At 48.1% G+C, this 27,723-nt stretch overlaps 1 protein-coding gene across 1 annotated transcript; it reads left to right on the forward strand.

Moving 5' to 3' along the window:
* The first annotated feature begins 24,473 nt into the window (after window positions 1-24,473).
* On the forward strand, window positions 24,474-27,312 carry LOC125542701 (uncharacterized protein At2g39795, mitochondrial-like). The gene is made up of 3 exons (XM_048705859.1): window positions 24,474-24,807; window positions 26,376-26,746; window positions 26,844-27,312. The coding sequence occupies exons 1-3, from the start codon at window positions 24,517-24,519 to the stop codon at window positions 26,998-27,000; spliced, it is 819 nt and encodes a 272-aa protein (XP_048561816.1). The 5' UTR covers window positions 24,474-24,516; the 3' UTR covers window positions 27,001-27,312.
* Window positions 27,313-27,723: the final 411 nt, after the last annotated feature.

The raw sequence follows: 27,723 nt of genomic DNA on the forward strand, positions 1-27,723 counted from the left end.
TGTTGTAGCACTGGATAATGACCCTACATACAAAACATCGCGAGCCAGAGTAATTGCACTTAAAATGAATATATATTGAAAAATGGATAAGGCGGATAACACCTGGGATGGCAAGCCAGGAATATCTGTTGCAGAGTTGATGATCATTACGGTGAAGCTGAAAACCATCATGGGCAAGCCGGCCACGGGTATAGATAGATGAGTCGGCCGTGGCAGTTTAAACCGGTGCGGACGGAAGAGTCGGTCGCGGCGTTGGAAACGGCAGACACGGGCGAGTCGGCCGCGGGCGCGGACGACAAGCAGTCTTGTGTGTTGATGTAGTGGAAGCAGCGATTTGCTCATGTATTCGTCGAGCAACATGGCCTGGACGAACGCCAACGTAGAGTAATACTGGCCCGTGCTCCATATCCATAGCACTTTTGTGATGGATCATTATCGTGCATTTAAAACACACATACTAGAGTAGTTTGTTTTTTTGAAGAAATTAGTATACGCTAAAATAGACAGGACGAATATCACCTGGTATTTTTATATCTCAGGCACTCATACTGGATAAGCATATTTTGTTCTGCGGATAACTCAGCCTCGAAACCTGGACTGTGCATGCGTTTGCTCCAGTGATTTGCACCCAGCCTCTGGCTTTCTTCTGCATCTCACACTTGTTGCTCCAGCAAAGTGTTAGGCCTGACGAACCAGCGCCACCCGGCGAAGGAGCCCAGACGTAGATGGACCCGTGCACCTGCCAGGACAGGCCCGTAGAAGACAGCAAGGCGTGAACCGAAGGAAATGACGAGGCGCAAGACGGTGATTGGCTGGAACCTGCCAGCGTGGCCTGGGAACTTCTTATAGGCTAGTGGGTGCGTGAGTGAAGGGCATGCATTGTAATGTAACCTGATGGAGCTGACCTCCTGAACCTACCTCCTCCTCCTAATCCAGATCCCCTTCTTCCTCCTCTGTGCGTCTCCTTTTCCTCCTCCCCAAATTATCCCCGAGATCTGGTACGTTACATCTGGTATCAGAGGTCCAGTCACCGATCTGGAGACCGCATACCCCAAGCCCCGCTACCAAACCAAATAAGCACTCAAGACGGCGGTGATGGAGGAGCAGCTTGCCGCACTCATCAAGTCAGTCAACGACAGTCGGGCGGCCAGCGAGGCCCGATTCGACGCGATCCAGACGTCGTTGGAACTCTGCAGACCGGTGGTGTCCCATCTCCAGCAGCAGGTGGATGAGCTGCGTACCCAAGTGGGGCGTATCGCCCTCCACCCGACCCTGGCGACGCCTCCGGATCCGATCCCGGAGGGCGACACGGTGGTGCAGCCGGAGGCGACTTCGAACCACGATGCCCCCGAGCACCACGGGCCAAGAGGCCGCGGTGAGATCGACGACACCGGGGGGGGGGGGGGGGATATGGCGTGGTCACCACCCATGTGCCACCTCTGGTCAAGGGTACGTTCCTGACCGATTTCCAATCTGCAGCTCTCAAACCTACACCATGGCATCTAGTCGAATTCGATCAGCGCAACTCGCACACCACTCCCCTTAGTTGGTCGCTCCCCAAGTTGGATTTTCCGTCCTTCGATGGAGAGAATCCAAAGTTCTGGAAGATTCATTGTGAGAAATACTTTTCGGTGTACGGGGTTCCGCCGGAAGTTTGGGTGAGAGTAGCCACTCTGCATTTTTCTGGCAATGCAGCACGGTGGCTGCAATTGCACGAAGCACAAAGTGCTTCAATGTCATGGGAAGAGTTGTGTGCAGCGTTGAGTGGGAAGTTTGGCAGAGAGAAATACCAGTTCCATTTGTGATAGTTTCGCACGCTCCGCCAGACTAGTACAGTCCACCAGTATATGTTGCAGTTTGAGGAACTTATGCATCAGTTGCTTGCACATAACCCCTCGTTTGATTCAGTATTTTTCACCACACAGTTCTTAGAAGGCTTGCGGCATGAAATTCGCGCTAGTGTCGTTTTACATCAACCAAAGGACCTGGACTCTGCGTTTTCCTTGGCTTCTATGTAGGAAGAGCTATTGGAAGCGCTGCCTCGGCGCGAGTACAGGCGGCAGGAGGTGCCACCACCCCGAGCGGCAGCAAGACCAATAGTAGCGCTGGGAGCACCACTAGCTCGCGCCGCAGAGGATCAATGAGGAATCGAGGCAGCGAATCCCCCCGAGCGCGCTAGGGCTGGAGATGATCGCGTGGCTGCGCTCGAGAACTATCGACGCGCCCGCGGCCTCTGTTTCAAGTGCGGAGAGCGCTGGGGACAAGGGCATCAATGCGCCGCCATGGTACAACTTCATGTGGTCGAGGAGTTGCTTGACCGACTGCAAGCTGATGATCATTTACAAGCACAGCCCGCAGATGATTCAGATGACGAGGTCCTGATGTCAATTTCAAAGCTAGCTACAACCGGGCAGACTACACCCACTAGTAGAAAAAGGGTCAAACGTGAAGCACATTAGTGCCGGTTTGAATTAGAGCCGGCACTAATGTGTACATTAGTGCCGGTTCATGGCGGCGATCAATAGCACCGGTTCGTGGCGAACCTTTAGTATCGGTTCATGCCACGAACCGGTACTAAAGAGGCTGTGTCAGCCTGCGGTCAGGCTGTGGCCCCACCATCACCATTTAGTGCCGGTTCGTACCACGAACCGGTACTAATGAGGTTATGGCAAGCTGTTTTTAGTCCCACCTCGCCAAGAGAGAGGCGGTATGAGCGGTTTATAAGTGCACAGACAATGACGAAGAGTTGCAATGCTCACCTACATGTTGATTAGCTTCAAGCCTTGCGGAATAGCATAGATTGCACTGAGCTATGTGCAGTGCAGTCTACACTATTCCGAATGGCTTGAAGCAAATTAACCAGCATTGCACCTCTTTTTTATTTTTAATAACTTATTTAAACTCCGGACTTCTTTTGTGTTCAGTATGCAGCATTTAAAGCGACATCATCAATTTCCAACATGTTCTAATATCATTTGTTGTTTTTTGGTCATTTACCTAATTGTTTAGAGAGCTAAATGACCGTGAAATTGAAATCACTACAAAATGAATCCTGAAAATGTTGAAACTTGGCATGGTATCATCATATCACCTGCATAGCATGCGCGAAAGAGTAGAGAGGGTCACGGCAAAAACTGGACGCACTTCATGTACAAACTGGACAAACTCTTTCCGAGTATCAGGGTTTCGGACGAGAACTCATCTGTTACATGGCCACTTCAATGTTTTTTAAACTTATTTGAACTCCGGACTTCTTTTGTGTTCAGTATCCAGCATTTAAAGCGACGTCATCAATTTCTAACATGTTCTGACATCATTTGTTGTTTTTCGGTCATTTACCTAATTGTTTAGAGAGCTAAATGACCGTGAAATTGAAAATCACTACAAATTGAATCCTGAAAATGTTGAAACTTGGCATGGTATCATCATATCACCCGCATAGCATGCGCGAAAGAGTAGAGAGGGTCACGGCAAAAATTGGACGGACTTCGTGTACAAACTGGACATACTCTTTCCGAGTATCAGGGTTTCGGACGAGAATTCATCTGTTACATGGCCACTTCAATGTTTTTTAAACTTATTTGAACTCCGGACTTCTTTTGTGTTCAGTATCCAGCATTTAAAGCGACGTCATCAATTTCTAACATGTTCTGACATCATTTGTTGTTTTTCGGTCATTTACCTAATTGTTTAGAGAGCTAAATGACCGTGAAATTGAAAATCACTACAAATTGAATCCTGAAAATGTTGAAACTTGGCATGGTATCATCATATCACCCGCATAGCATGCGCGAAAGAGTAGAGAGGGTCACGGCAAAAATTGGACGGACTTCGTGTACAAACTGGACATACTCTTTCCGAGTATCAGGGTTTCGGACGAGAATTCATCTGTTACATGGCCACTTCAATGTTTTTTAAACTTATTTGAACTCCGGACTTCTTTTGTGTTCAGTATCCAGCATTTAAAGCGACGTCATCAATTTCTAACATGTTCTGACATCATTTGTTGTTTTTCGGTCATTTACCTAATTGTTCAGTATGCAGCATTCAATTTCCAGAAGAAAATAAATAGAAGAAAATAAATAATGCAGAAAATAAAAAAACTATACAAAAAAATTACTCAAAAATAAATAGAAGAAAATAAATAATGCAGAAAAGAAAAAACTATATAAAAAACTACTCAAAAATAAATAAAAGAAAATAAGTAATGCAGAAAAGAAAAAACTATATAAAAAAATTTGGCGCGCTGCCCAGTGGGCCTGCCAGACCTACGGTGTGCAAATGCAGGCCCAAAAGGGCCAGCAGACTCACAGGGCAGTGCGCCCTAATTAATTAGGCCCAGAAGCCTGCTATATAGAGGAGTTCGAAGAGGTAGCCGCGGCTGGGTTTATAAACCAGTGCGGCTGCCCTTCGCCGAGCGAGGTGGGACTAAACTTTGGGGTGGCAGCGCAAGGCCTTTAGTACCGGTTGGTGGCTCCAACCGGTACTAAAGACCATCCTTTAGTACCGGTTGGAACCACCAACCGATACTAAAGGCCTGCTCTTCCCGCCTCTTTGCCTGGCCAAAGTAGGCCTTTAGTACCGGTTGGTGGCTCCAACCGGTACTAAAGGCTCACCCTATATATACAGCACTTACGAAATTTCAGTTACATCTCCCCACTTCTTTCGTCAACCTCTCGCGCACCGCTCCCGTCGTCGCTGCCCGTCGCCCGTCGTCGTCGTCGTCGTCCCCGCCGCCGCCCCGAACATCGCGCACCGCCGTCCGTCGTCGTCCCGCGCCGCGGTCCCGTCGTCGTCCCGCGCTGCCGTCCGTACGTATCTCGCTCTCTCCTCGCGCGTACCCGGCCGCCGCGCCGCACGCCGTCCGCCCCGAATGCCGCGCGCCGCCGTCCCGTACGCCCCCGCCCCGTACGCCGCCGCCCCCGCCCCGTACGCCGGCGCCCCCGCTCGTACGTACGGGGCGGCGGCGTACGGGGCCGCACACACACACACACATATACCACACACGCATACACACACATACACACATACGTACACACATATACGTATACACACACATACACACACACACACATTTTTTTACTTATTTTCTGTTTTTTAGAAAAGTTAATTAGATAACCGAATGTTAGATTAATGTCGAATGTTAGATGAATTAGCTAGCTAGATAGAAAAATTGTCGAACTAGAGATTAGAACTAGTTGAATAATTAATATAACTAGTTTATTTTTAGTAAGAAAATTTAGGTATATGAGATTTGAACTAGTTCAATAATTAATATAACTAGTTTAATGTTTCACCTATATGAATATAGGAAATATCATCTGACGACGAAAAAGATTTCATTATGTGCGAACACTGTGAAGACCAGCGCGGCCTGTGCGACCAAAATTTCCTTGTTGATGGTAGGCGCTTCAGCATCAAGCTGGATGAGACATTCGAAGTTGATACAGTAAGTCACTTTGTCAATTATTATTTGAATGCAAAACTTATGCTTCATTTGCTTCAACTTATAATTTTAAATTTTCACTATTCTACTAGCGCATCCCCTGCCATGCAAGAATTCTTGTCTTGGATAAGATAGGTTTTAGTGCTATAGATGATATGGAGGTAAAGAGAGTTTACTTGAAGACGGAGCATGGATATACTTTCAACGTCAAATTATATAATGGAGACACATACACCCATTTTGAATGCAAAACTTGGCAAGCACTATGCAAGGCTTATGCATTTGAGCCTGATATGGTTATCACCTTTGATATTCGTCCGGAAGATGATATTGAAGGTAATATAGACATCTGGGTCGATGTGCAAACGCCTCCAGTTCTACCATTTGGTGAGTTTTTCTCAACCATGCATGCATATGTGTTTATGTCTTTGATACAGTTTATTCAAAAATAGTTGACAACTAATTTGTATTGTCAGCTTATTTCGGTTCAAGCAAACATGTCCGGCGCTTGGTAGACAGGACCTACTACTGCCCTGGGGCTCAACTAAACTGCGAGGAGATAAGTCATTATGTTTCATGGCTTGAGGATCTTAATACTGTCAAGACAAATTTTTTTCCTAAACTTAGAAATGTTAGTACTCAAAACATGCGACCAATGGTGATCGTATTGAACTACGGTCACATCTATAATCAAAAGATGGTAAGATTTTAAATATTTGTCCTTAATTAGTGCATCTTTTGCATACATTATTTTTAAAGCTAAACTTTCATTGCTTAGTATATTAATTACTATACGATGTTCTTCAACAGGGACTTCCGATGACAGTTGTGCCTCAGTGGATCGAGACAAAAGGTCGCATGTCAATGGTTAGCTTAGGACCAAGATTACCTACATTGCACATGAGTGCATTCAGGATTTCTGAAAGCGAAGAATGCTTAATAGTGAAAGATTGGAGCAAAATTGTTAACGATCGCAGAGAAGTACTAGGGGGCAGCAAGGAGAAGCGCAACCCAAGATTAGGAGACAGATTCATTTGCATGCTCCAGTATGATGAATCAGGAGAGCTATACATGTTCTATGCTATTCTACCTGAGAGGGAGCAGCAGGATCAGTAGCTACTAGTTCATGCTCTTAATTAGTACTTGTCTCATGTCCCTGTCCTGAACTTCGATGTTGGTGATGATTATGTTGAACTTGATGATATCTTTGCTTCTGTTACAAAGTGAATGTTTCCTCTTTAAGCTAGCCAGCGTTGATGATGATTAGATAGCTAGCGGTAATGACTATGATGATTAAATAGTGGTAATTAGACAACTATGATGATTTTTAGCTAGCTAGAGTTTATTTATTTATTAATATGCGATGATGATGATGATGACGACTACAACTCATTATAACGTAAAACAATCCTAAATTAAATTGGTAACACAAATTTAATTGAAAAATACAAAATAAAACAAAAACCCACAACCATTTAGTACCGGTTGGTGTTACCAACCGGTACTAAAGGGCTCCCGGCCCCCGGAGCTGGCTTGTGCCACGTGGTTTCCCTTTAGCACCGGTTCATGCTGAACCGGTACTAAAGGGGGGGGCCTTTAGTGCCGAAACGTTAGTGCCGGTTCCTAAACCGGCACTAAAGGGCCTTACGGACCGGTGCTATTGCCCGGTTCTGCACTAGTGACCTCACACCGTTCGATTGGTGGGAAGAATCAAGGACAAGGAAGTACTGATTCTCGTCGACTCGGGCAGTTCACACAGCTTCATCAGCGATTCCGCGACAGCCGCAATGCCCTCACAAGTGAAGAAAACACCCAGTTCGACAGTGAAGATAGCAGACGGAGGGCTGCTCACTTGCAACAGTATGATTCCTGATTGCTCGTGGCAAACACAGGGGCTGATTTTCACAACTGATCTGAGGGTGTTGAACCTCGGCTGTTACGATATGGTGGTAGGCATGGACTGGCTCCAAAGTTGTGGGCCGATGTGGGTGGATTGGGAACAGAAGTTGTTGCAATTCCAACATAATGGACAGTGGGTCGAGTTGGTGGGGGTGCAACCACGGATGGCCGTTGTACAACAGATCTCGGCACTCCAACTACAAAAACTGGAAGACCAGCATGCAGTTGCCCATATGGTGCTCCTTTACGGCATGTCCACCACGACAGACAGTGATTCCAGCAACTCAGAGCACCCTGCTGTGCAAGCGTTATTGGAGGAATTCGAGATGGTATTTGCAGAACCCACCACACTGCCGAAGCATAGAACATGGGACCATAGAATACAGCTTCTGGAAGGCACTAAACCGGTCAATATCAGGCCGTATCGCTATACGCTGGAGCAGAAGAACGAGATCGAGAAACAAGTGGCAGAGATGTTGAGGCCCCTTTTCTTCCCCCGTGCTGTTAGTCAAGAAGAAAGATCAGACATGGCGTTTCTGTGTGGATTTCTGGCACCTGAATGCCATCACAGTTAAGAACAGTTACCCCCTGCCCATCATCGATGAGCTCCTCGACGAGTTGGCAGGTTCTTACTGGTTCTCGAAGCTGGATCTACGGGCGGGATACCATCAAATCAGGCTGGTCGAGCAGGATGAGGAGAAAACTGCCTTTAAAACTCATCAAGGACACTTTCAGTTCTTCATGCTTCCATACGGGGTGACAGGGAGCCCGAACACCTTCCAAGGAGGCATGTACATAGTTATGGCGCCACTCTTGCGCAAGGGAGTTCTGGTATTCATGGATGATATCATGGTGCATTCGATCATGCTGGAAGGACACCTAGAACTGCTGCAGCAAGTACTGCAATTGCTCAAGGACAACGAGCTGGTGGCCAAACGCTCTAAGTGTTCATTTGCTCAGAACCAAATCACCTACCTAGGCCACCAGATCAGTGGACAGGGAGTGGCCACCCTACCAGAGCATATCCAAAACGTACAAGACTGGGAGCAGCCCATGAGTGTCAAACAACTCCGAGGATTCCTGGGATTGGCGGGATACTACAGGAAGTTCGTCAAAAATTTGGACCCATCAGCAGACCCCTGAATGACTTGCTCAAAAAGAACACGGTGTTTGTGTGGACACCGAGGGCAGAAGCATCGTTCCAAGCCCTTAAAAAAGCACTCACCTCAGCGCCTGTGCTCCCGCTGCCCGACTTTTCGAAGCAATTCGTGGTTGAAACTGATGCCAGTGCAATGGGCATCGGCGCGGTGTTGATGCAGGCGGGCCACCTAGTCTCATACCTCAGCAAGGGCTTGGCTCCCTGCAATTTGGGCCTGTCGGCGTATGAGAAGGGGTGACTGGCGCTTCTGCTGGCTGTGGACCACTGGCGACCATACCTGCAACACTCTGAATTCCTTATTCGCACGGACCAGCGTAGCCTGCTCAATTTGACAGATCAACGCCTCAATACACCCATTCAGCAGCGAGCGCTCACCAAATTGGTGGGGCTTCGCTTCCAGATCCAGTACAAGGCAGGAGTGAGCAATCGCGCGGCAGATGCCCTGTCCAGACGAGTTCACGGGCAGGCAGAAGAATTAGCAGCAATTGGCATAGCACAACTAGCCTGGTTAGCAGCGATACGTGAGAGCTACCAGCAGGATGCAACAGCGCAGCAACCGATGGCTCGATTGGCCTTGGACAAGAACAGCGATGAGGGCTTTGAGATCAGCGATGGAGTCATTCAATTCCAGGGTCGCATTTGGATTGGTGAGGACCCGGATACTCAAAAAACTCTCATCTCTGCTTTACATGACAGCGCAGCCGGTGTGCATTCCGGATTCCATGCAACATATCACAGAGTGCGTCGGTTATTCGCGTGGAGAGGGCTCAAGAACATGGTGCAACAGTTCGTGCAATGATGCCAAATTTGTCAGCAAGCTAAAACTGAGCGGATCGCTCCGGCAGGGCTCCTTCAATCGCTACCGATACCCAAACGACCGTGGGCAGTTATATCACTGGATTGCATAGAAGGGCTGCCCAAGTCCGGGGGATTTGATGTCATCTTGGTGGTAGTTGGCAAGTTCTCGAAATATAGCCATTTCCTAGTGATGAAGCACCCATACACAGCCCAGTCAATAGCAAACACCTTCATGCAGAACATTTTCAAGCTCCATGGCCTTCCAATGGCAATCATATCGGACCGGGATAGAATCTTCACAAGTCCGCTATGGCAGGAGTTGTTCAAGTTGGCCCAGACTCAGCTGCGCATGAGCTCGTCGTACCACCCTCAGACGGATGGGCAAACGGAGAGGGTGAACCAGTGCCTTGAAATGTATCTCCGGTGCTCAGTGCATGTGTGTCCGAGGAACTGGTACAAGTGGTTGTTCTTGGCAGAATACTGGTACAACACCTCTTTCCACTCAGCTTTGGGAAGAACTCCGTTCGAGGTAATCTACGGTACAATGCCAAGGGAATTCGGGGTCAATCAAATTGACGCAAGCACTATTCCAGATTTAGCCAGTTGGCTCAAGGAACGTGAAGTGATGTGGGAGCTGCTTCAACAACAACTAAAGCAAGCTCAAGATAGGATGAAGAAACAAGCAGACAAAAGGCGCACGGATCGAGAATTTGAGGTCAGAGATGCAGTTTTTCTTCGGCTCCAGCCGTTCATTCAAACATCAGTAGCGCAACAACCCTTTCAGAAGCTGGCCTTTCGGTACTATGGTCCATATAAGATCACGGCGCGAGTGGGCAAGGTCGCGTACAAGTTACAATTGCCAGCCGATGGCAAGATCCACCCGGTGGTGCATGTGTCTCAACTGAAGAAAGCAATTGGTGACGACGTACTCGTGGAAACAGACCTGCCTCCAGATACTGAGGTTCTCCGCTTGGAACACTGGTCGATGGCGCCCATGGTGGAGAAAACAGTTCAAACAGCAACAGGGGGCAAACGGCGTGGGAAGAGAAAACAGAGCTGGGGCGCCGGTTTCCAGCCACACAGGCCTTGGGGACAAGCCCTGTTCGGGGGGCGCCACCAGGACCCGTGCACCTGCCAGGACAGGCCCGCAGAAGACAGCAAGGCGTGAACCGAAGGAAATGACGAGGCGCAAGACGGTGATTGGCTGGAACCTGCCAGCGTGGCTTGGGCCCTTCTTATAGGCTAGTGGGTGCGTGAGTCAAGGGCATGCATTGTAATATAACCTGATGGAGCTGATCTTCTGAAACTACCTCCTCCTCCTAATCCAGATCCCCTTCTTCCTCCTCTGTGCGTCTCCTTTTCCTCCTCCCCAAATTATCCCCGAGATCTGGTATGCTACGCAAAGGTAACTCGCGAGCCAGCGGCTCTCGACAGAAACATGCCAAGGAGTGAGGGCGGCGACTCGCGGCAGCCCGCGCCAGTGGCGACTCGAGGTAGGAGCGGTGACTCGGCGTGACAACGACGCATGGCAAAAGCGGGTGAACGAGGTAAGGGCGCCTCAGGGACGAAGGCAGCGCACTGGCGACTTAAGGCCGGGCCCGGCAGAGGTAAACAAGCGGAGGTAGATTGCCGCGGCGATGCGAGCCGGTGGAGATGACCAACAAAACTGCGTACATACTGATGTGGTATCTTTCCAGGAGCCAGCGTAGGCTGTACTTTGTGTCAATTGAACTTTGAAATCTTTGAACAGAATCTCTGGTTGTTGTAAAGAACTCCGAAGATCCTCCACTGGTTGTGAAGAACCACGGTGGCTGAGCAAAACAGTTTGCTCGTAGGCACCGGTCTGAGGCTCCGACAGTGGAAAATAACAGCAAAAGAAACGGCCGGTGGCTTGTCATTGACAGCTTGGCGACTTGACACAGAGCGGCTCCAAGGCCGGGGCGGCTCACCCGCGGCGGCTAGTTAGCCGGTCGACGAGGCAGCGGCGACTCCGCTAGGAGAGCTTGCAGGCGGCGGCTCAACGAAGCTCAAGGACGAGGCCGCGGACGTGGGCTGCAACCACGGATGAAAAGCATGGCGGCGGGTCATCGCAGCGGCTGCCGAGGCTGCTCACTCGACGCCTGATGGCGGAGAAGATGCGCTGGCGGCTTGGCCATGGCAGAAACCAGCAGAAGGAGGCGCGGCGTGCTCGGATAACCGACGGCTCGGAGTTGAGACCAGGGCGGCTTGGCAACAAGGACGACGACCACGCAGGTCAGATCCGAGGCGGAGCCGCCCGACAACTCGGGAGACGGGCGCGCGGCCGGTGAGTCCGAGTCCGGATCAAGTTTGATCCCGGCTTGTACTATATTATTACTCTGGAATCTCTCTTGGATGCTTCTTGAGTCTTCACGTGATGCATCGGAGTTGATTTAATCAAAACTTGCTCTCATTAAAACTCCGTACTAAAAGAGTAGTACATAGTACTACTCCTAAAATCAATCAGCTCTCGTAAACCGCGCAACTACTAGTACTTGACCATAATTTCCATGAGTGTAGCAGTAGCAATTCAATCCTCTTGGGAATTACTCTTGTCACTGTTTGTTGTTTTTGTTTATTCAGCGAGTAGCTTTAACCAAGAATCCGACCAGGCCACATATAACTCGCTGAAGTAGACGTCATCTCGTTTTGTACGGCGGTTGCTGCAGCAGATATTAATCAGTCTTCGGATTCAGCGAGTCGCCGAGCTACGTACGGGGCGGTGCACACAAACCTTAAAATCTCTTCGTCTCTAATCAATCACGTATCTGTCAGCTCCAAAGTTAACCATAATTCTGAAAAATTTGTCGGCTCTACGTGTGGTGTCCGGTAGCTCACGCAATCACTGCGTGCCGACTCTTTTTCATCTGATTCAATTGCAAGTTTCTCGATCCCTGAGAGAGAGATCCCTTCAAGAACTCAATACCATCATGCGCAAGCCTCACGGTGGGCGCCAACTGTCGTGGATTTGTCACGGCAAATGTCCTTAGTGTCAGGACTTAGTCGCGAGGCCAACGCATCTATGTGGTAACTTGAGAGGGGTTCAGTGGGACGAGAGACGCGAGGTTTTACCTAGGTTCGGCCTCTCACGGAGGAGGTAAAAGTCTACATCCTGCTTCATTGATATTTATGATAGTGATCACGATTACAAGGGTGCTCTATCTCGAGAGCTATTGACTTGTCTGTCTAAACCTAACTTGTGAAACATTATCCAAACCTCTCCTCTCTTGGGGTGCTCTGCCCCTACTTATATATGTTGAAGGGGCGGCTTACATGACTAGTCCTATTAGAATTAGGATTACTCTATTACAAGTGGAGTCCTAGTCTTGCTTCCTTTGTAGGAGAATATTCCTTACGCCTTTCATCTAAAGTCGGACCACCATCATACGAACCGGTATACTGGGCCTTGGGCCTTGTCGTCCGTCTGACCCGCCCGCCAGGTTACTAATGAGTCGCCAAGATTGGGCGGGTTACCTGTGAGTCGCCATGCTCCGGGCGGGTCACCAGTGAGTCGCCAAGATCCATCCGGGTCATACATCCAGCCGGGTTACACCGCGGGGTATATCCCCGACAAACCCTGTTCATTGTATCTGATTCAACTAAAGTTGGAGAAACTGACATCCACCAGCTACCTGTGTGCGAAGCACGTCGGTAGAACCAGTCTCGCGTAAGCGTACGCATAATGTCGGTCTGGGCCGCTTCATCCAACAAAACTGCTGAATCAAGAAACAACTAGTGATGGCAAGCAATATGTATATACCTACGCACACAACTTCTTTGTGTTCTACTCGTGCATATAACATCTACGCATAAACCTGGCTCTGATGCCACTGTTGGGGAACACAGTAATTTCAAATAAAAATCTACGCACACGCAAGATAATGGTGATGCATAGCAACAAGAGGGGAGAGTATTGTCTACGTACCCTCGTAGACCATAAGAGGAATCGTTATGACAACGCGGTTGATGTAGTCGTACGTCTTCACGATCGACCAATCCTAGCACCGAAGGTACGACACCTCCGTGATCTGCACACGTTCTCACGATCCAGTAGAGCTTCGAGGGAGAGCTTCGTCAGCACGACGGCATGATGACGGTGATGATGATGCTACCGGAACAGGGTTTCGCCTAAGCACTGCTACGATATGATCGAGGTGGATTATGGTGGAGGGGGGCATCGCACACGGCTGAAAACAATCAACTTGTGTGTTCTAGGGTGCCCCTGCCCCCGTATATAAAGGAGCAAGGGGGAGGCCGCCCGGCCTTCGGGCGCGCCAAGGAGAGGGGAGGTCCTCCTAATAGGAGTAGGACTCCCGTTTTCCTATTCCAACTAGGAAGGGGGGAGGGGAAGGAAGGAGAGGGGGAGAGGGAGGAAACAGGGGGCGCTGCCCCCTCCTTGTCCAATTCGGACTCCCAAGGGGGGGGCAGCCCTAGGCCCTCTCCTCTCTCTCCCACAAGGCCCATGTTGGCCCATTAGTTCCCCCGGGGGTTCCGATAACCCTCCCCCCGGCACTCCGATAAATATCCGGTGACCCCCGGAACTCATCCGGTGTCCGAATATAGTCGTCCAATATATCAATCTTTATGTCTCGACCATTTCGAGACTCCTCGTCATGTCCGTGATCACATCCGGAACTCCGAACTATCTTCGGTACATCAAAACATATAAACTCGTAATACCGATCGTCACCAAACGTGAAGCGTGCGGACCCTACGGGTTCGAGAACTATGTAGACATGACCGAGACATGTCTCCGGTCAATAACCAATAGCGGAACCTGGATGCTCATATTGGTTCCTACACATTCTACGAAGATCTTTATCGGTCAAACCGCATAACAACATACGTTGTTTCCTTTGTCATCGGTATGTTACTTACCCGAGATTCGATCATCGGTATCTCAATACTTAGTTCAATCTCGTTACCGGCATGTCTATTTACTCGTCCCGTAATACATCATCCCGCAACTAACTCATTAGTCACAATGCTTGCAAGGCTTATAGCTAGTGATGTGCATTACCGAGAGGGCCCAGAGATACCTCTCCGATACACGGAGTGACAAATCCTAATCTTGATCTATGCCAACTCAACAAACACCATCAGACACACCTGTAGAGCATCTTTACAATCACCCAGTTACGTTGTGACATTTGATAGCACGCAAGGTGTTCCTCCGGGATTCGGGAGTTGCATAATCTCATAGTCTGAGGAACATGTATAAGTCATGAAGAAAGCAGTAGCAATGAAACTGTAACGATCATCGTGCTAAGCTAACGGATGGGTCAAGTCAATCACATCATTCTCTAATGATGTGACCCCGCTTATCAAATGACAACTCTTTGTCCATGGCTAGAAAACTTAACCATCTTTGATTAACGAGCTAGTCAAGTAGAGGCATACTATTGACACTCTGTTTGTCTATGTATTCACACATGTACTAAGTTTTCGGTTAATACAATTCTAGCATGAATAATAAACATTTATCATGATATAAGGAAATATAAATAACAACTTTATTATTGCCTCTAGGGCATTTCCTTCACACGTGACCAAGTCTATGGCCGTGTCATCTAGCTCTACAACGGTGACTCGATCCCAAAGAGTCAAGAACTCCCACAATTGCTCCTCATTCACTTCCAATCCAAAGTCACGTGCCCAAGAGCCACCTATTATTGCATCATGTACGGTTCGAGTTTTCCTTATCCTGCCTGCCACCTCTTGCACCCGGTACCCTGCCAGCCAACGGTCCTCCCAAAACAAGGATGATCTCCCATTTCAGTTCTCGCGATCGCTCGAAAGAGAGCCATAGAATCCTTAGGTACCTTGATGTGGAACTCGCACCAGGGTTGCGTGGGGTCGGCCCGCTGTAACCATGGCCATCTTGTCCGCATTGCACTGTTCAGCCATCTGAGGTTGAGAAGTCCTAAGCCGCCTGCCCAATTTGGGGTGCATACAGTTTCCCACGCCACTGGACAATTTCCACCGTTAGCCTGCACTGGTAGAAAAAGGGCCTATAGTCCCGGTTCGTAAGGGCCTTTAGTCCCGGTTCCTGAACCGGGACTAAAGTGTCGGTACTAATGCCCCGACCCTTTAGTCCCGGTTCAATCCAGAACCGGGACTGATGGGCCTCCACGTGGGCAGTGCGCAGAGCCCAGGCAGGAGACCCTTTGGTCCCGGTTGGTGGCACCAACCGGGACCAATAGGCATCCACGCGTCAGCATTTATGTGGCTGGGGTTTTTGTTTTTTTTGAAGGGGGGGGGGTTTCGGGTTTTTGGGGGGTTAATTTAGGTGTTTCATATATTGTGTTAGCTAGCTATAATTAATAGAGAGAAGTGTCCTCTCTTATGTCCGTGCTTGGTCGACGCTACGTACTATACATACGTATAGAGAGGAGTAGACACGCTAGCTAGCTAGTAAGCAAACGAAGGAAACAGAAGATCGTCATGAACATATATGCATACAGAGAGAAGTGATATCGACCACCTCTCCTTCTCCGAGAGATTGGTCGAACAACAAGTTCTCGTATATCTATCTGACACTACCGGCTACATATATACAATAATTATCTCTTACAAATATAATCATACGGACTCAGGGTCCACATAGAATTCTCCGTCTTCAGGGATCACGTGGTCAAGAAAGAATGCCGCCAATTCCTCTTGAATTGCTCGCATGCGAGCTGGTGCTAGGAGTTCATCCCGCTTCCGAAACATCTAATTTAAAGAAGGGGGTCAATACATATATATATATGAATGAATGAAACTCAACAAAATGATGGTAATAAAATAAAATTGTGAATGTTGTTATTTACGTACTTCATATTGTTCGTCAGTGTAGCCCCGCTCACAGGTCGTGTGGCGGATGGACTCGCAAACGTAGTATCCACAGAAATCATTCCCTTGTTCCTGCCACAACCACTTTACAAGAAATAGAGGTTAATCAAACTGATAAGCAAGAATGCCAAATGGTATTGATGAAACTAGCGCTTGAATGACTAGTAGATGCGCTTAAAATGCTACTATAGTACTTACTTTCGGGTGTCTAAATTGCAGCTCCTTCGGCAGTCCCAGAGCTTTTCTGGTGAATTTTCTCCAAACCCTGCCAGACAAAGAAAACAATTACTTGATATATCAGGAAATGAACAAAGTTGCTGATATGGTGGATAATGATCGATTTAACTTACTTCTCGAGTATTTGAGTCATGTCTGCATAGTCCTGGGGATCTTTTCGTCTTGAGTCTAAGATGGTTACTAGTCCCTGCTCAAGCTTAATCTCTAGGAGAATATAGTGGAAACTGCACATGCATGCATAACTCATCAATTACATTACTATAACCTTGACTAATATATAAGGGAAACCGAATACGCACAAGACAGTAACACTCACTTGAAGTTGTAAGGAAAGAGTATTATATCTTTGTTTTCATTTATTACGAACGATCGTAGCAAGTTGGCCTCGGTAGCTGCGGCATGAAATTTAACCTGAGTTGCATCTATGAGATATGTGTTAATGAACCCAATATCACCGACTTGTCTTTTCTTCAATTCGGCGATCTTCAATCTGCATAATATAGTGAGGATGATTATAAATACATGCAATGAAAGAGCTAAGCTATATAGAGAAACTTAATGACAGAAGTAGTACTACTTACAGACAGTAGCAGGCGACTGTTGTTTTATCGAGGGCCAATTGATTGAAAAACTGATAGAACTCCTCAAATGGAACAGGCAACAGTTCAATTCCAACGAGGTCATGCTCCTTTTTAACTTTCACATACAAAGTACTCCTCCCCCCAGAGTCTCTGCAGATTTTCAAGTACCAATCATGCAATCTTTGCATCATCGTTGATAGAGATCTTTCATCTTTGACGAGAGGCTTCCCGTACTCGTATCTTTGTATCTGCACGTCCATGGGTTCATAATGTACTTCGTCGGGCAGGTAATCTGCAAGATTGCTATAACCGGGCACCATCCTCGGATCATTAGCGACGTTGTGGCTAGGCACCTTGAGCGGGGGGCACGATTGCTTCGCTTGTTCGCCGAGCTGGGCAATTTGTTTCCTAGCTCGTCGTTCTTTCAGCCTTTGATCACTGGCAGTACTTCCCGACCGTTCCGCTTCAGCAAATTCCTTTCCAATAATGCACTCATAGTTTCCTTTTGGCGTAGACTTTGGTGGTTTTGTCAGGGCAGCCAGAGTGCACTTCATTTTCACCGGATCTACCTTCTCCTCCGGAGGTGGATGTCTCTTTGCTCTCAACCCTTGAAACCAGTCATCCACTTCGGTTCGCGCGATCTCGGCGTTCTCCTCCGGGGTCCTCGCATATGGTAACTTCTCTGGAGTCTTCAGAGAAGGACCGAATCTGTATGTCCTCCCGCCTCTGGTTGTACTGCTAGATGCCGACCGAGCAGACGAAGCGGTTGTCTTCTTTACTTGCTTACGAGGCGGAGGAGAAGGACTACGACGCGCCGGAGCAGCTGGAGCGGCGGCAGGTCTCTTCCGCCCTTGCTGACGAGGCGAAGAAGGAGGAGGCTGGCTGCTCGGGCGCGTCGGCGCAGGCGGAGAAGGAGGCGGAGTGCTGCCACGTGCCGGAGAAGGAGCCGGCCGAGGGCCCTGATTGTCACTCGCCGGAGGAGGAAGCGGTGGAGGAGGCGAAGTGCCCTGACTCGCCAGAGGAGGAGGAGGAGGCGGAGGCGTCCAGTTCGGAAGGTTGATGAGCTCCTTCCGCCATAGGCATGGAGTCTTCAGAGCAGACCCCAGCCGAGTCTCCCCTTCACCGGTAGGGTGGTCAAGCTGGAGGTCCTCAAATCCCTCCGTTATTTCATCCACCATCACCCTAGCATATCCTTCTGGAATCGGCCCGGCAGTGAAAAGTTGCGCCGGGTTCAGTAGGATAAACAGAGCCAACAGCCGCCTTGACCTTCAAATTCATCCATTGCGTCATAAGGTGGCAATTTTGAGACTCCGTGATAGCATCCACGGGATAGCTGGCAGGAGCCGTCAAGGCATGCTCCGGCTGAAGCAGCTCGGTGGAAGCCACGCTGCTTCTGCGCTGAGATGGCGGGGTAGCTTCGGGGGAGGCTTCGGCAGTACGTTTGCTGCGATTTGCTTCTCGTTCCTCTATCGCGTCTACCCTTGCTTGCAGCGCCTGCATTTGAGTCTGCTGCACTTTTTTCCTCCTCTCATGGGATTTGTAACCGCCTGCGTCCGGAAACCCAAACTTCCACGGAATGGAGCCTGGCGTGCCTCGTGTCCGTCCAGGGTGCTCAGGATTCCCGAGGGCCATTGTGAGCTCGTCGTTCTCTCTGTCTGGAAAGAACGTCCCTTCCTGCGCTGCTTCGATATACTGCTTAAGCTTCCTGACTGGTATGTCCATTTGATCGTTCGTCCAAATGCACTTCCCTGTTACAGGGTCCAAGGTTCCGCCAGCCCCGAAGAACCAAGTCCGGCAACGGTCTGGCCAGTTAATTGTCTCTGGTTCAATCCCTTTATCAACCAGATCATTCTCAGTCTTGGACCACTTAGGCTGGGCTACGAGGTAGCCACCTGACCCCGTGCGATGGTGAAGCTTCTTCTTCGCAGCATTTTGCTTGTTTGTCGCCGACATCTTCTTACTCTTTTCCGATGTCTTGTGGGCCACAAATGCGGGCCAGTGATCTCTGATCTTCTCATATCTGCCCTTGAATTCTGGTGTCTCATTATTTTCGACAAACTTATTCAGCTCTTTCTTCCACCTCCTGAATAGTTCTGCCATCCTCTTAAGAGCAAAAGACTTGATTAATTTCTCTTTAACTGGGTTCTCTGGATTATCCTCTGGCGGTAGGGTGAAATTTGACTTCAGCTCAGTCCAAAGATCATTTTTCTGCATATCATTGACATAAGACACCTCAAGGTCTTCTGTAGCCGTCTTAAACCATTGCTGGATGCTTATCGGGATCTTGTCCCTAACCAGAACCCCACACTGAGCAACAAATGTGCTCTTTGTCCGGAGGGGTTCAATCAGTTGGCCGTCGGGCGCGATTGCTATGATCTCAAACTTTTCATCCGAGCTCAACTTTTTCTTCGGGCCTCGTCTCTTTACCGAAGTTGTGCTCGATCCGGAGGGCTAGAAAAAAGAACAAAGACTTAATTAATATGTGTACATACCAAAACAATGAATGCATCAATCAGCTAGTCAGCACAGGCTTAACTAATATATATACCTGGCCGGACTCGGTTCGGTCACCGGAGCCGTCATCACGGTCTCCTTCTTGCACCGGCATTGGGTCACCGGAGCCGTTCTCATGTTCTTCTTCTTGCACCGGCATTAGGTCACCGTAGCCATCTTGTTCACCCTCTCCTTCCAGACCATCGGTTTCGTTGAGAAAAAACAAGACGGCATCACTTCCTTTTGCGATTATGTTCCTCAACAACGCTTCTTTTGCTTCGTCTAGGGCGGTGTCCATAGTTTCTACAAATATTTACAACATGGCAATTATTATTCAAACATGACAGATGGATATATTAGTGCCAAACGTAAAACTAGCTACCTAATCATAGTAAGCTATCGGGAGGGGGTATATATCGACAACGACGACACTACATCTATGTCCCTCGACGACCCTCGTTCCTGATAAAAAAAGAGGAGAAGAAAGAATAGAGGAGAAGAACTCCTCTATTCTTTCTTCTCCTCTTTTTTTCTTCTTCCTCTTCTTTTTTATCCTCTTCTTCCTCTCATGTTTGAGAGGATCGCCGAGGGGTCGGGAGGTTGCCTAGTGTCAAAGGATTCAACAAAACCATGTCTTCATCATTAGGCGAAAGTAACATGTGCATGATGGTACGAAGCTCTTCAAAGTTGTTCTGGAACGGAGTCCCAGATAGGATAATTCGCTTTTTGGTACAAAGTTCAGCAAGAGCCTTCCGAATATCGCTATTTGGAAGGCCTTTGCTGAATTCGTACCAAAAGGCGGATTATCCTATCCGGGACTCCATTCCAGAACAACTTTGCAGAACTTCGTACCAACATGCCCTGGTTACTTCCGGCTAATGATGAAGGCATGTATTTCTTCAATACTTTGACACTAGGAAACCTCTCTCGACCCCTCGGCGATCCTCGACCCCTCGAACCCTCGACGACCCTGGAACCCTCGACCCCTAGACGACCCTCTTCTTCCTCTCATTTTCAAGAGGATCGCCGAGGGGTCGGGAGGTTGCGTAGTGTCAAAGGATTCAACAAAACCATGTCTTCATCATTAGGTGAAAGTAACATGTGCATGATGGTACGAAGCTCTTCAAAGTTGTTCTGAAATGGAGTCCCAGATAGGATAATTCGCTTTTTGGTACAAAGTTCAGCAAGAGCCTTCCGAATATCGCTATTTGGAAGGCCTTTGCTGAATTCATACCAAAAGGCGGATTATTCTATCCGGGACTCCATTCCAGAACAACTTTGCAGAACTTCGTACCAACATGCCCTGGTTACTTCCGGCTAATGATGAAGGCATGGATTTCTTCAATACTTTGACACTAGGAAACCTCTCTCGACCCCTCGGCGATCCTCGACCCCTCGAACCCTCGACGACCCTGGAACCCTCGACCCCTAGACGACCCTCTTCTTCCTCTCATTTTCGCGGGTGATCGATGGCGGTGAAGACGGGGACGGGGCGTGACGGACCGCTAAATCTAGACAAATCTCGAGGAAAATGGAGCTTGGAGGTCGAGCTTCGAGAGGAGAAAGCTTAAGTAGTGTGGCTCGGGCATTCCATCGAACACCTCATGTGCTTAGGAGGTGAGCTAGAGCACCACAAAGCCCTCTCCCCCTCGGCCAGAAAAAACAAAGCACTGTGCTCTGCTCTTGCGCGAGGGGGTATATATAGGCACCTCATTGGTCCCGGTTGGTGACATGAGCCGGGATTAAAGGGGAGCCTTTGGTCCCGGTTCAAGCCACCAACCGGGACCAATGGTGGTGGGCCAGGAGCGAGGCCCATTGGTCCCGGTTCATCCCACAAACCAGGACCAAAAGGTCCAGATGAACCGGGACCAATGGCCCACGTGGCCCGGCCGGCCCCCTGGGCTCACGAACCGGGACCAATGCCCACATTGGTCCCGGTTCTGACTGAACCAGGACTAATGGGCTGACCCGGCCTGGACCATAGCCCTGTTTTCTACTAGTGCTGTGCCTTGCCGCACCATAAGAAGCCCCTGTAGATCTTCATCATTGCCGCAATTGTCTTTAGCGGGATGTCTAGAGCGATCATTGCGTTTATTGGGATTGCACAAAGGACCAATTGTACCAAGAGGAGGCGACCACTCTCTTTCGGTAGTGAGGCTGCCCGCCAGGTGGGCAGATGAGTAGCTAGCTGGTCCACAAGTCCTTGGAACTGTGATGCTGATTGCTTCCGGAGTGTGAGCGGTAGCCCTAGATATTTGCGCAAGGGAAGGATCCTGTCGGGCATCCCAGCGTCGTACTCACCGCTTCCATATCCACATTGGAGCAGCTTATCAAAATGGACGCGCTCTTCAGCAAGTTTACCTTGAGACTCGAAGATTCTCCGAAAAGGTGCAATATTCTTGAGGAAGTCCGCAACTCAATATCATGTGGCTCGATGAAAAATATAACGTCATCTGCCACATAGATACCCTTTGCTTCATTCCTCTCCTCTCAAGTGGAGAGAGGAGACCTCGGGTTGTCTCAAGCTCGAACATCCTTTGTAGCGGCTCCATGACCATTATGAATAGCATTGGCAATATTGGATCGCCTTGGCGTAGCCCTGTGCTTTCCTGACACTCCATTTACCAATATCCTTGTGGAGGTAGTTCCCAGTAGTCCATATATCCATGCTAGCCACTTTGCACCGAATCCCAACTTCCTCAACACCTCAACGGCCATTGTACCGAATTGAACACTTTGGTGATGTCCAACTTGAGCATGACTGAAGGTTCTTTGAGGGCATGCAACTAGCGTGCCATAACTTGGACAAGCATGAAGTTGTCATGTAGCAGTCTTCCTCTCACAAATGTGCCGTGGTGCACTCCCACGAGTTTTGGTAAATCTTCCGCTAGTCTATCCGAGGACCTTGTCAAAAAAATTGATGGCTTTGTGCACTAGGCTCATGGCCTGAAATCCTTTAGATCAATTGCGCCATCCATCTTGGGAAGTAATGTGGCAATTGCCTTGTTTATTGCATGCAAACCGGCCCCTCGTATCCCTGCGATAGAACGCATCCATAGCTCTCAGGAGGTCCTCATTGATTATATGCCAACAGGAAGCATAAAAACGTCAAATGAAGTCATCCGGACCCGGAGCTTTATCTAGGGGCATTGCCTTCACAACCGTAAAATAAATTGTGTGAATCAGAAAAATGATTATGCTAGAAAAATGAATAAACTGTGAAACATTGTTCTTTTCGTTGGTAACAGCCCTGGCACGAAGACTTCCGGACTGTCTACTACAACAAGGTCTACCCGGTCCCGACAAGGAAGGGACGATGACGGTTGCGCACCTTCGGCTCGCTCTAGTGCTTGTAGTCATCGCTAGGTGTGTCTGCGTACCTGGATGTACTTTTTACTTTTGATGTTCTTTGTACTGTCTTGATAGTTGATGAATAGATCAAAAGTTTTCCTAGCAAAAAAAATATCATCGGGATAAAATTATGATCTGGAGAACAAAAATGATGTTTTCCAGCTCAACCGTTCGGCCGATTCGAATTCCATTTTTTTCGATTCACAGTCCATTCTCTGTGTTGGTTTCATTGACAAGACATAAGTTTTATTTTTCTGTGTTTTATTTTATTTTTTAGGGGGAAAACAAGCATGCTATAGGACCAGCGTACCAGAACAGCAATCGTCATCGATGAAGAGAAGTGTAGATCAAAAGATTCCAACATGTAGACACATGAACACACGCGAAGAAAGACAAACACCGACCGAATCCATGAGATCGGCCAGAGACAAACCTTCACACACCGTTCGATGATACTAAAGACAACACCGGAACGACGGCTAGGCGGGAAGGATCTTATTCCATCTACATAGAGCAAGACACAAACTCTAATAAAACTAAAAATATATATTAAAGGACGGAACCCTCCTGTCTGCAAGGGCTTATATCCACCGCACCTATGTGGTCTTAAGACCGCAAGAGATGAGGTAGACTGACGACAACGGTGAAAGGAGGCAATAGAAACCCTAACACTCGCTTGGTGGTGCAGCGTACGAGCGTCGTCACTTTGCGTGGTGTCTTTTTTCCGTCTCAGGCTGTCTCCTTATCTCGATGATATTGTCATCGTGCTTATATTTTCTCCCATGTAGGCTTCAAAATTTCACATGTCTCGTGTCGTGTACACCTGCCCTCCTGTTTTTACATGCAACCGCTGGCCACCTCCTGCTGCCTTTGCGTGCTCACTCAACGTAGGCCGATACTTATCCAGTTATAAGCATTTTATATTAGGAAAAGTGCGAAGTGTATTGTAGGTCCCTGAACTATTCCAAGGGTGTTATGTAGGTTCTCGAACTATACAAATCATCATCTAAATTCTTAAAAATGCAATAAATGTTTCATCCATGTCCAGAATCAATTCAATATGAAAATGGTTCGAGGATCTAGACTTTGCCTAGCATGACACATTTACTGTGCTATGAGGACTTGAATGATGATTTTCATATTTTGCGAATCTATGTGACACTATTGAAATAATTCAAAGATCTATTGTGCACTTTACCCTTACGAAAAAAGGTTAAAAGGAAAAACAGAACTTCTGTTGTCACTGGCATGCGGGCCACACACACCCCCAAACGGCCGCGCACCGCTGTCTTGCCTCCCCGTCTTAGAGGGTGCTTGGATGTGACTAAAAATAGTCCTTTAGAGGCTAAAGTTTCAAGCACCCCTGACTAAAGAGAGGCTAGGACTAGTCTTGAGACTAAAACTTTTTAGTCATAGGAAACCTACTAAAATATGTATTAGCCCTCTCTTTCCTCATTTAATTCCTTTTCTTTAACACATGCGAGTTCTGGATTGAAGGGTTTGGAGGATAATAAATGATCAATAACTTGATTTTAGTCTCTTTAGTATTTGGATCCAAACATAAGTAAGACTATCAAATTTTAGTCCCACTACTTTTAGTCATGGGACTAAAATGTATCAAGCACCCTCTTAATCCAAACCCAAAACCCCTCCTCGCCTTATCCCCTCCCCCATTCCCTTCTCCCCCCTCCCACTCCGCCATGGCCTCTTTCGTCTCCGCCTCCGCCTCCTCCACCGCCGCAGTCCTTCTCCGCTCCGTCTCGTCCGCCTCCCGCGGCGGGCTCGTGGTGGCGTGGGCGGCCCCGGCCCGGCGCGCGCTCGCGGCTCCTCTGCGCGCGGCTGCGGCGCAGGGGTCGGCCAACTCCGCGCCGGTCATGATGGAGAGCAAGGTCAAGAAGAGGAACAAGAAGGGCGCCGGCGCCGGGGGCCTCCCCGCCGCCATCGACCTCGAGATCCGGGAGGCCGAGCAGTACCTCGCCACCGACGGGCAGGTGAGGGAGAGTGTCTGAGTGCGAGACACTGACACGGGACAGTCCCTGCTTTAAGCGGCCGCGTTGTACGGTCGATTTTTTGCTGCGCGGTCGAGGAATCCTTGCCGGACTTAGAGAGGGATTTTTTCATGGGGTAGGAGAGAACGCTTGTACTGGAATTTTGTTTGGAGTTACGGTGGCACCTTGCGTGTTTACCGGTAGTTGTTCGGTAGGAATGGACCATGCGTTGCCAATTTGCTACCACATTGACGGTATACCAGGAGCTGCCCATCTGCAAGAGTGAATTACTGATGTCTGATGGTCAATTAATCATGATGGTGCTTCTTTTGGTATCCACCGTAATTTGGCTCGCTTTCCTGTGTTCTAACGTACATTCAGTTAAGCATGCCAGCATGTAATAAGGTGGGCAATCATCCTGTCGTGGATTTTTAGCTTGGTTTATAGTGTTGTGCTAGAAACAGGTCTGAATATTTGAACTGCTATTTCTCTGAGCAGATGCGACCATTCAGCTGGTGTCGGTTTGCTGATCTTTCTGATGATTGTATGGAGTATGTATTTAAATGAGTGGAATTGGCTTTTGTTTCAAATTTTGAACTACTTTGGCTTAGTATGAGAGCAATATTCGAACCGACATTTAGGATCATCAGCTATTGTTTGAAAAGCCTGAATTGACTGTGGTTGATACTACTTTCTGCAAGGTGAAACATTTGGCCATAAAATTGTACTTGCTAGCTACTTAACGCCAGGTTTTGGCGTTGCGGATATTTAGGTTTCTACTGAATATTGGTCTGTCTGGCATTTACCTGCCTGAATGAGAGGGAGATTTGTTACCGGGGAGCCCTTTTCTGCTGATATTTTCTTCGAATTGTGGTGATACGGTGATACCTTGCCTGGATGACTGGATGAAGGCGTTTGCTAGTAATTGTTCAGTAGAACCGTACATTGCTAATTCACCACTGCATTGCCACTATCGAGAGTTTCATCTTTATTGCTTATTTGCCATGCACAGTAGATATGATTAAGTATGCATGTCACAGTTAGTCAGACTGCCAGTGCTTCTTTGCATGCATGGCACATATGTACTATGATTTAGCTCGGTTTCATGTTGATTCTTATGCATATTCATCAATGAAACCTGCCAGCATGTAAGGTGCGTAACCATCCGCTTACATATTACAGTTGAGCTTGGTTTTATGTTGCTTCTGACGGTATTGTGCTAAAAACGAGTCTGAATATTTGGGCTGCTGTTTCTCTGAGCAGCTGTGACCATTAAGCTGATATCAGTTCACTGATCATTCTTGTGATTTTACAGAGCATGGATTTGAATGAGTGAGTCTGGTGGTTGAGTTTTGAGGGTTTGGTTTCAAATTTCAATTACATGGTGGGACAGCAATACGAAAACTGACATTTAGATTCATTAGTTTTGCCCGAAAATCCTGAAACGATTGTATAGATGCTACTTTTTGCAAGGTGTAGGCATACAATTCACATGCTAGATTAACATCAGTTCTTGGTCTTGCAAAATATTTAGGCTGTTTATCTCAATTCATTTGTTATTCTTTTGACAGGAACCTACTCCAGAAGACTTCCCCTTTGAAATGGTTGATGAAGATGGGATGAGCGTGGTTATTCTGAAAAGGGACTACAAGGATGAGAAGATTGAGGTCATTGTCAGCATGCCTAACGTGGAAGGGGATCCTGAGTTTGATGAAGATGACGAGGGCGATGATGAGGATGCTGCCAAGGACGATGACGATGAAGATGAGGACGGCCAAGAAAGTAGCCTTTCTATGAAGGTGATAGTCTCCAAGGGATCTGGCCTGAACCTCGAGTTCACCTGCACAGCCTTCCACGAGGAGATCACCATTGACGACATGATGATAGCGGAGAAAACAGAGTCTGATGCAGAGAAATTCCCGTTTGAGGGCCCTGAGTTCACGTAAGAATACTGCTTCACATCCAAGCTCTTTTTCGCACCATGGCATATTATGACTGCCCATTGCTGATCACTTTTCACTCTTTTCTCCCTACTGCAGCGAGCTTCCTCCGAATGTGCAGAAGGGCCTGTTCAAGTTCCTGGAGGTACGAGGGGTGACGCTGACGACCACCAACTTCATGCACGATTACATGATCACCAAGCAGACCAAGGAGTACGTGCGGTGGATGACCAAGCTCAAGGGTTTGGTCCAGTAGTGAGGTTGAACAGATGGCCTTGCCGCGTGACTCGACAGCAAATTTTGGTAGCGTAGCCTTCTATCACGCGTAGCAAGAGCAGTAAGAACTGAGAACCCCGTGAAACCAGTAGTTTGAAGTGTATTTGCAGTCCTGAATCAGCAGCTAGGCAGGGTGAGTTCCATTTGTGTTTTGGAGCTGGCCGGTGAAAATCCTGTAGAAAGGTGGTTACTAGCAATGAAACAAGACTTCCTAAGTTCCTAAGCTTAATACAAGCTGTGTTACTTCCACTTTTATGCTTAAATATATCCGGTAATGACTGTTGTTAGATGATGGAACAGAGTTTGCTCCCCTGGTCAGTTTAAGCTGGATGGTGTTGTTGTGGGAAAAAGAAAAGAAGAGATAGATTGTGTATTTGTGTTGCTTTTAATTTGTGAAATTGAAATGAATTCGGTGGATGATTTGATGTAGCAAAAAAATTAAATTATGTATGTTTCGTTAGCATGAGGGCAAAAAAATCCGGTCGCGTTCCAACTCAAAGCTCTGTGATCATAGCCACAAGGCCGCAACTTACTTGATTCAATTAATAAAACTAAGCTAATTATTCTATATTCTACATAGGAACCAGCATAACTGCCTGCTCTGGCGCGTGGGCCTCTTTCCATTTCTCTTCCCTTTCCTCGATCCCCTCCCCTTCCGCTCCCGCGAGTCGAAACCCTAGCCCTCCCCTCCGCCGACGCCGCC

Source organism: Triticum urartu, chromosome 3 (genome assembly GCF_003073215.2).
Source record: "Triticum urartu cultivar G1812 chromosome 3, Tu2.1, whole genome shotgun sequence".
NCBI lineage: Eukaryota > Viridiplantae > Streptophyta > Magnoliopsida > Poales > Poaceae > Triticum > Triticum urartu.

Excerpts from the sequence above, each read along its gene's own strand:
- LOC125542701 (XM_048705859.1), top strand. The coding sequence starts at position 24,517 with ATGGCCTCTTTCGTCTCCGCCTCCGCCTCCTCCACCGCCGCAGTCCTT. Across the intron at positions 24,808-26,375 it reads ACCTCGCCACCGACGGGCAG|GAACCTACTCCAGAAGACTT; the intron begins GTGAGGGAGAGT and ends TTCTTTTGACAG. Across the intron at positions 26,747-26,843 it reads TTTGAGGGCCCTGAGTTCAC|CGAGCTTCCTCCGAATGTGC; the intron begins GTAAGAATACTG and ends TCCCTACTGCAG.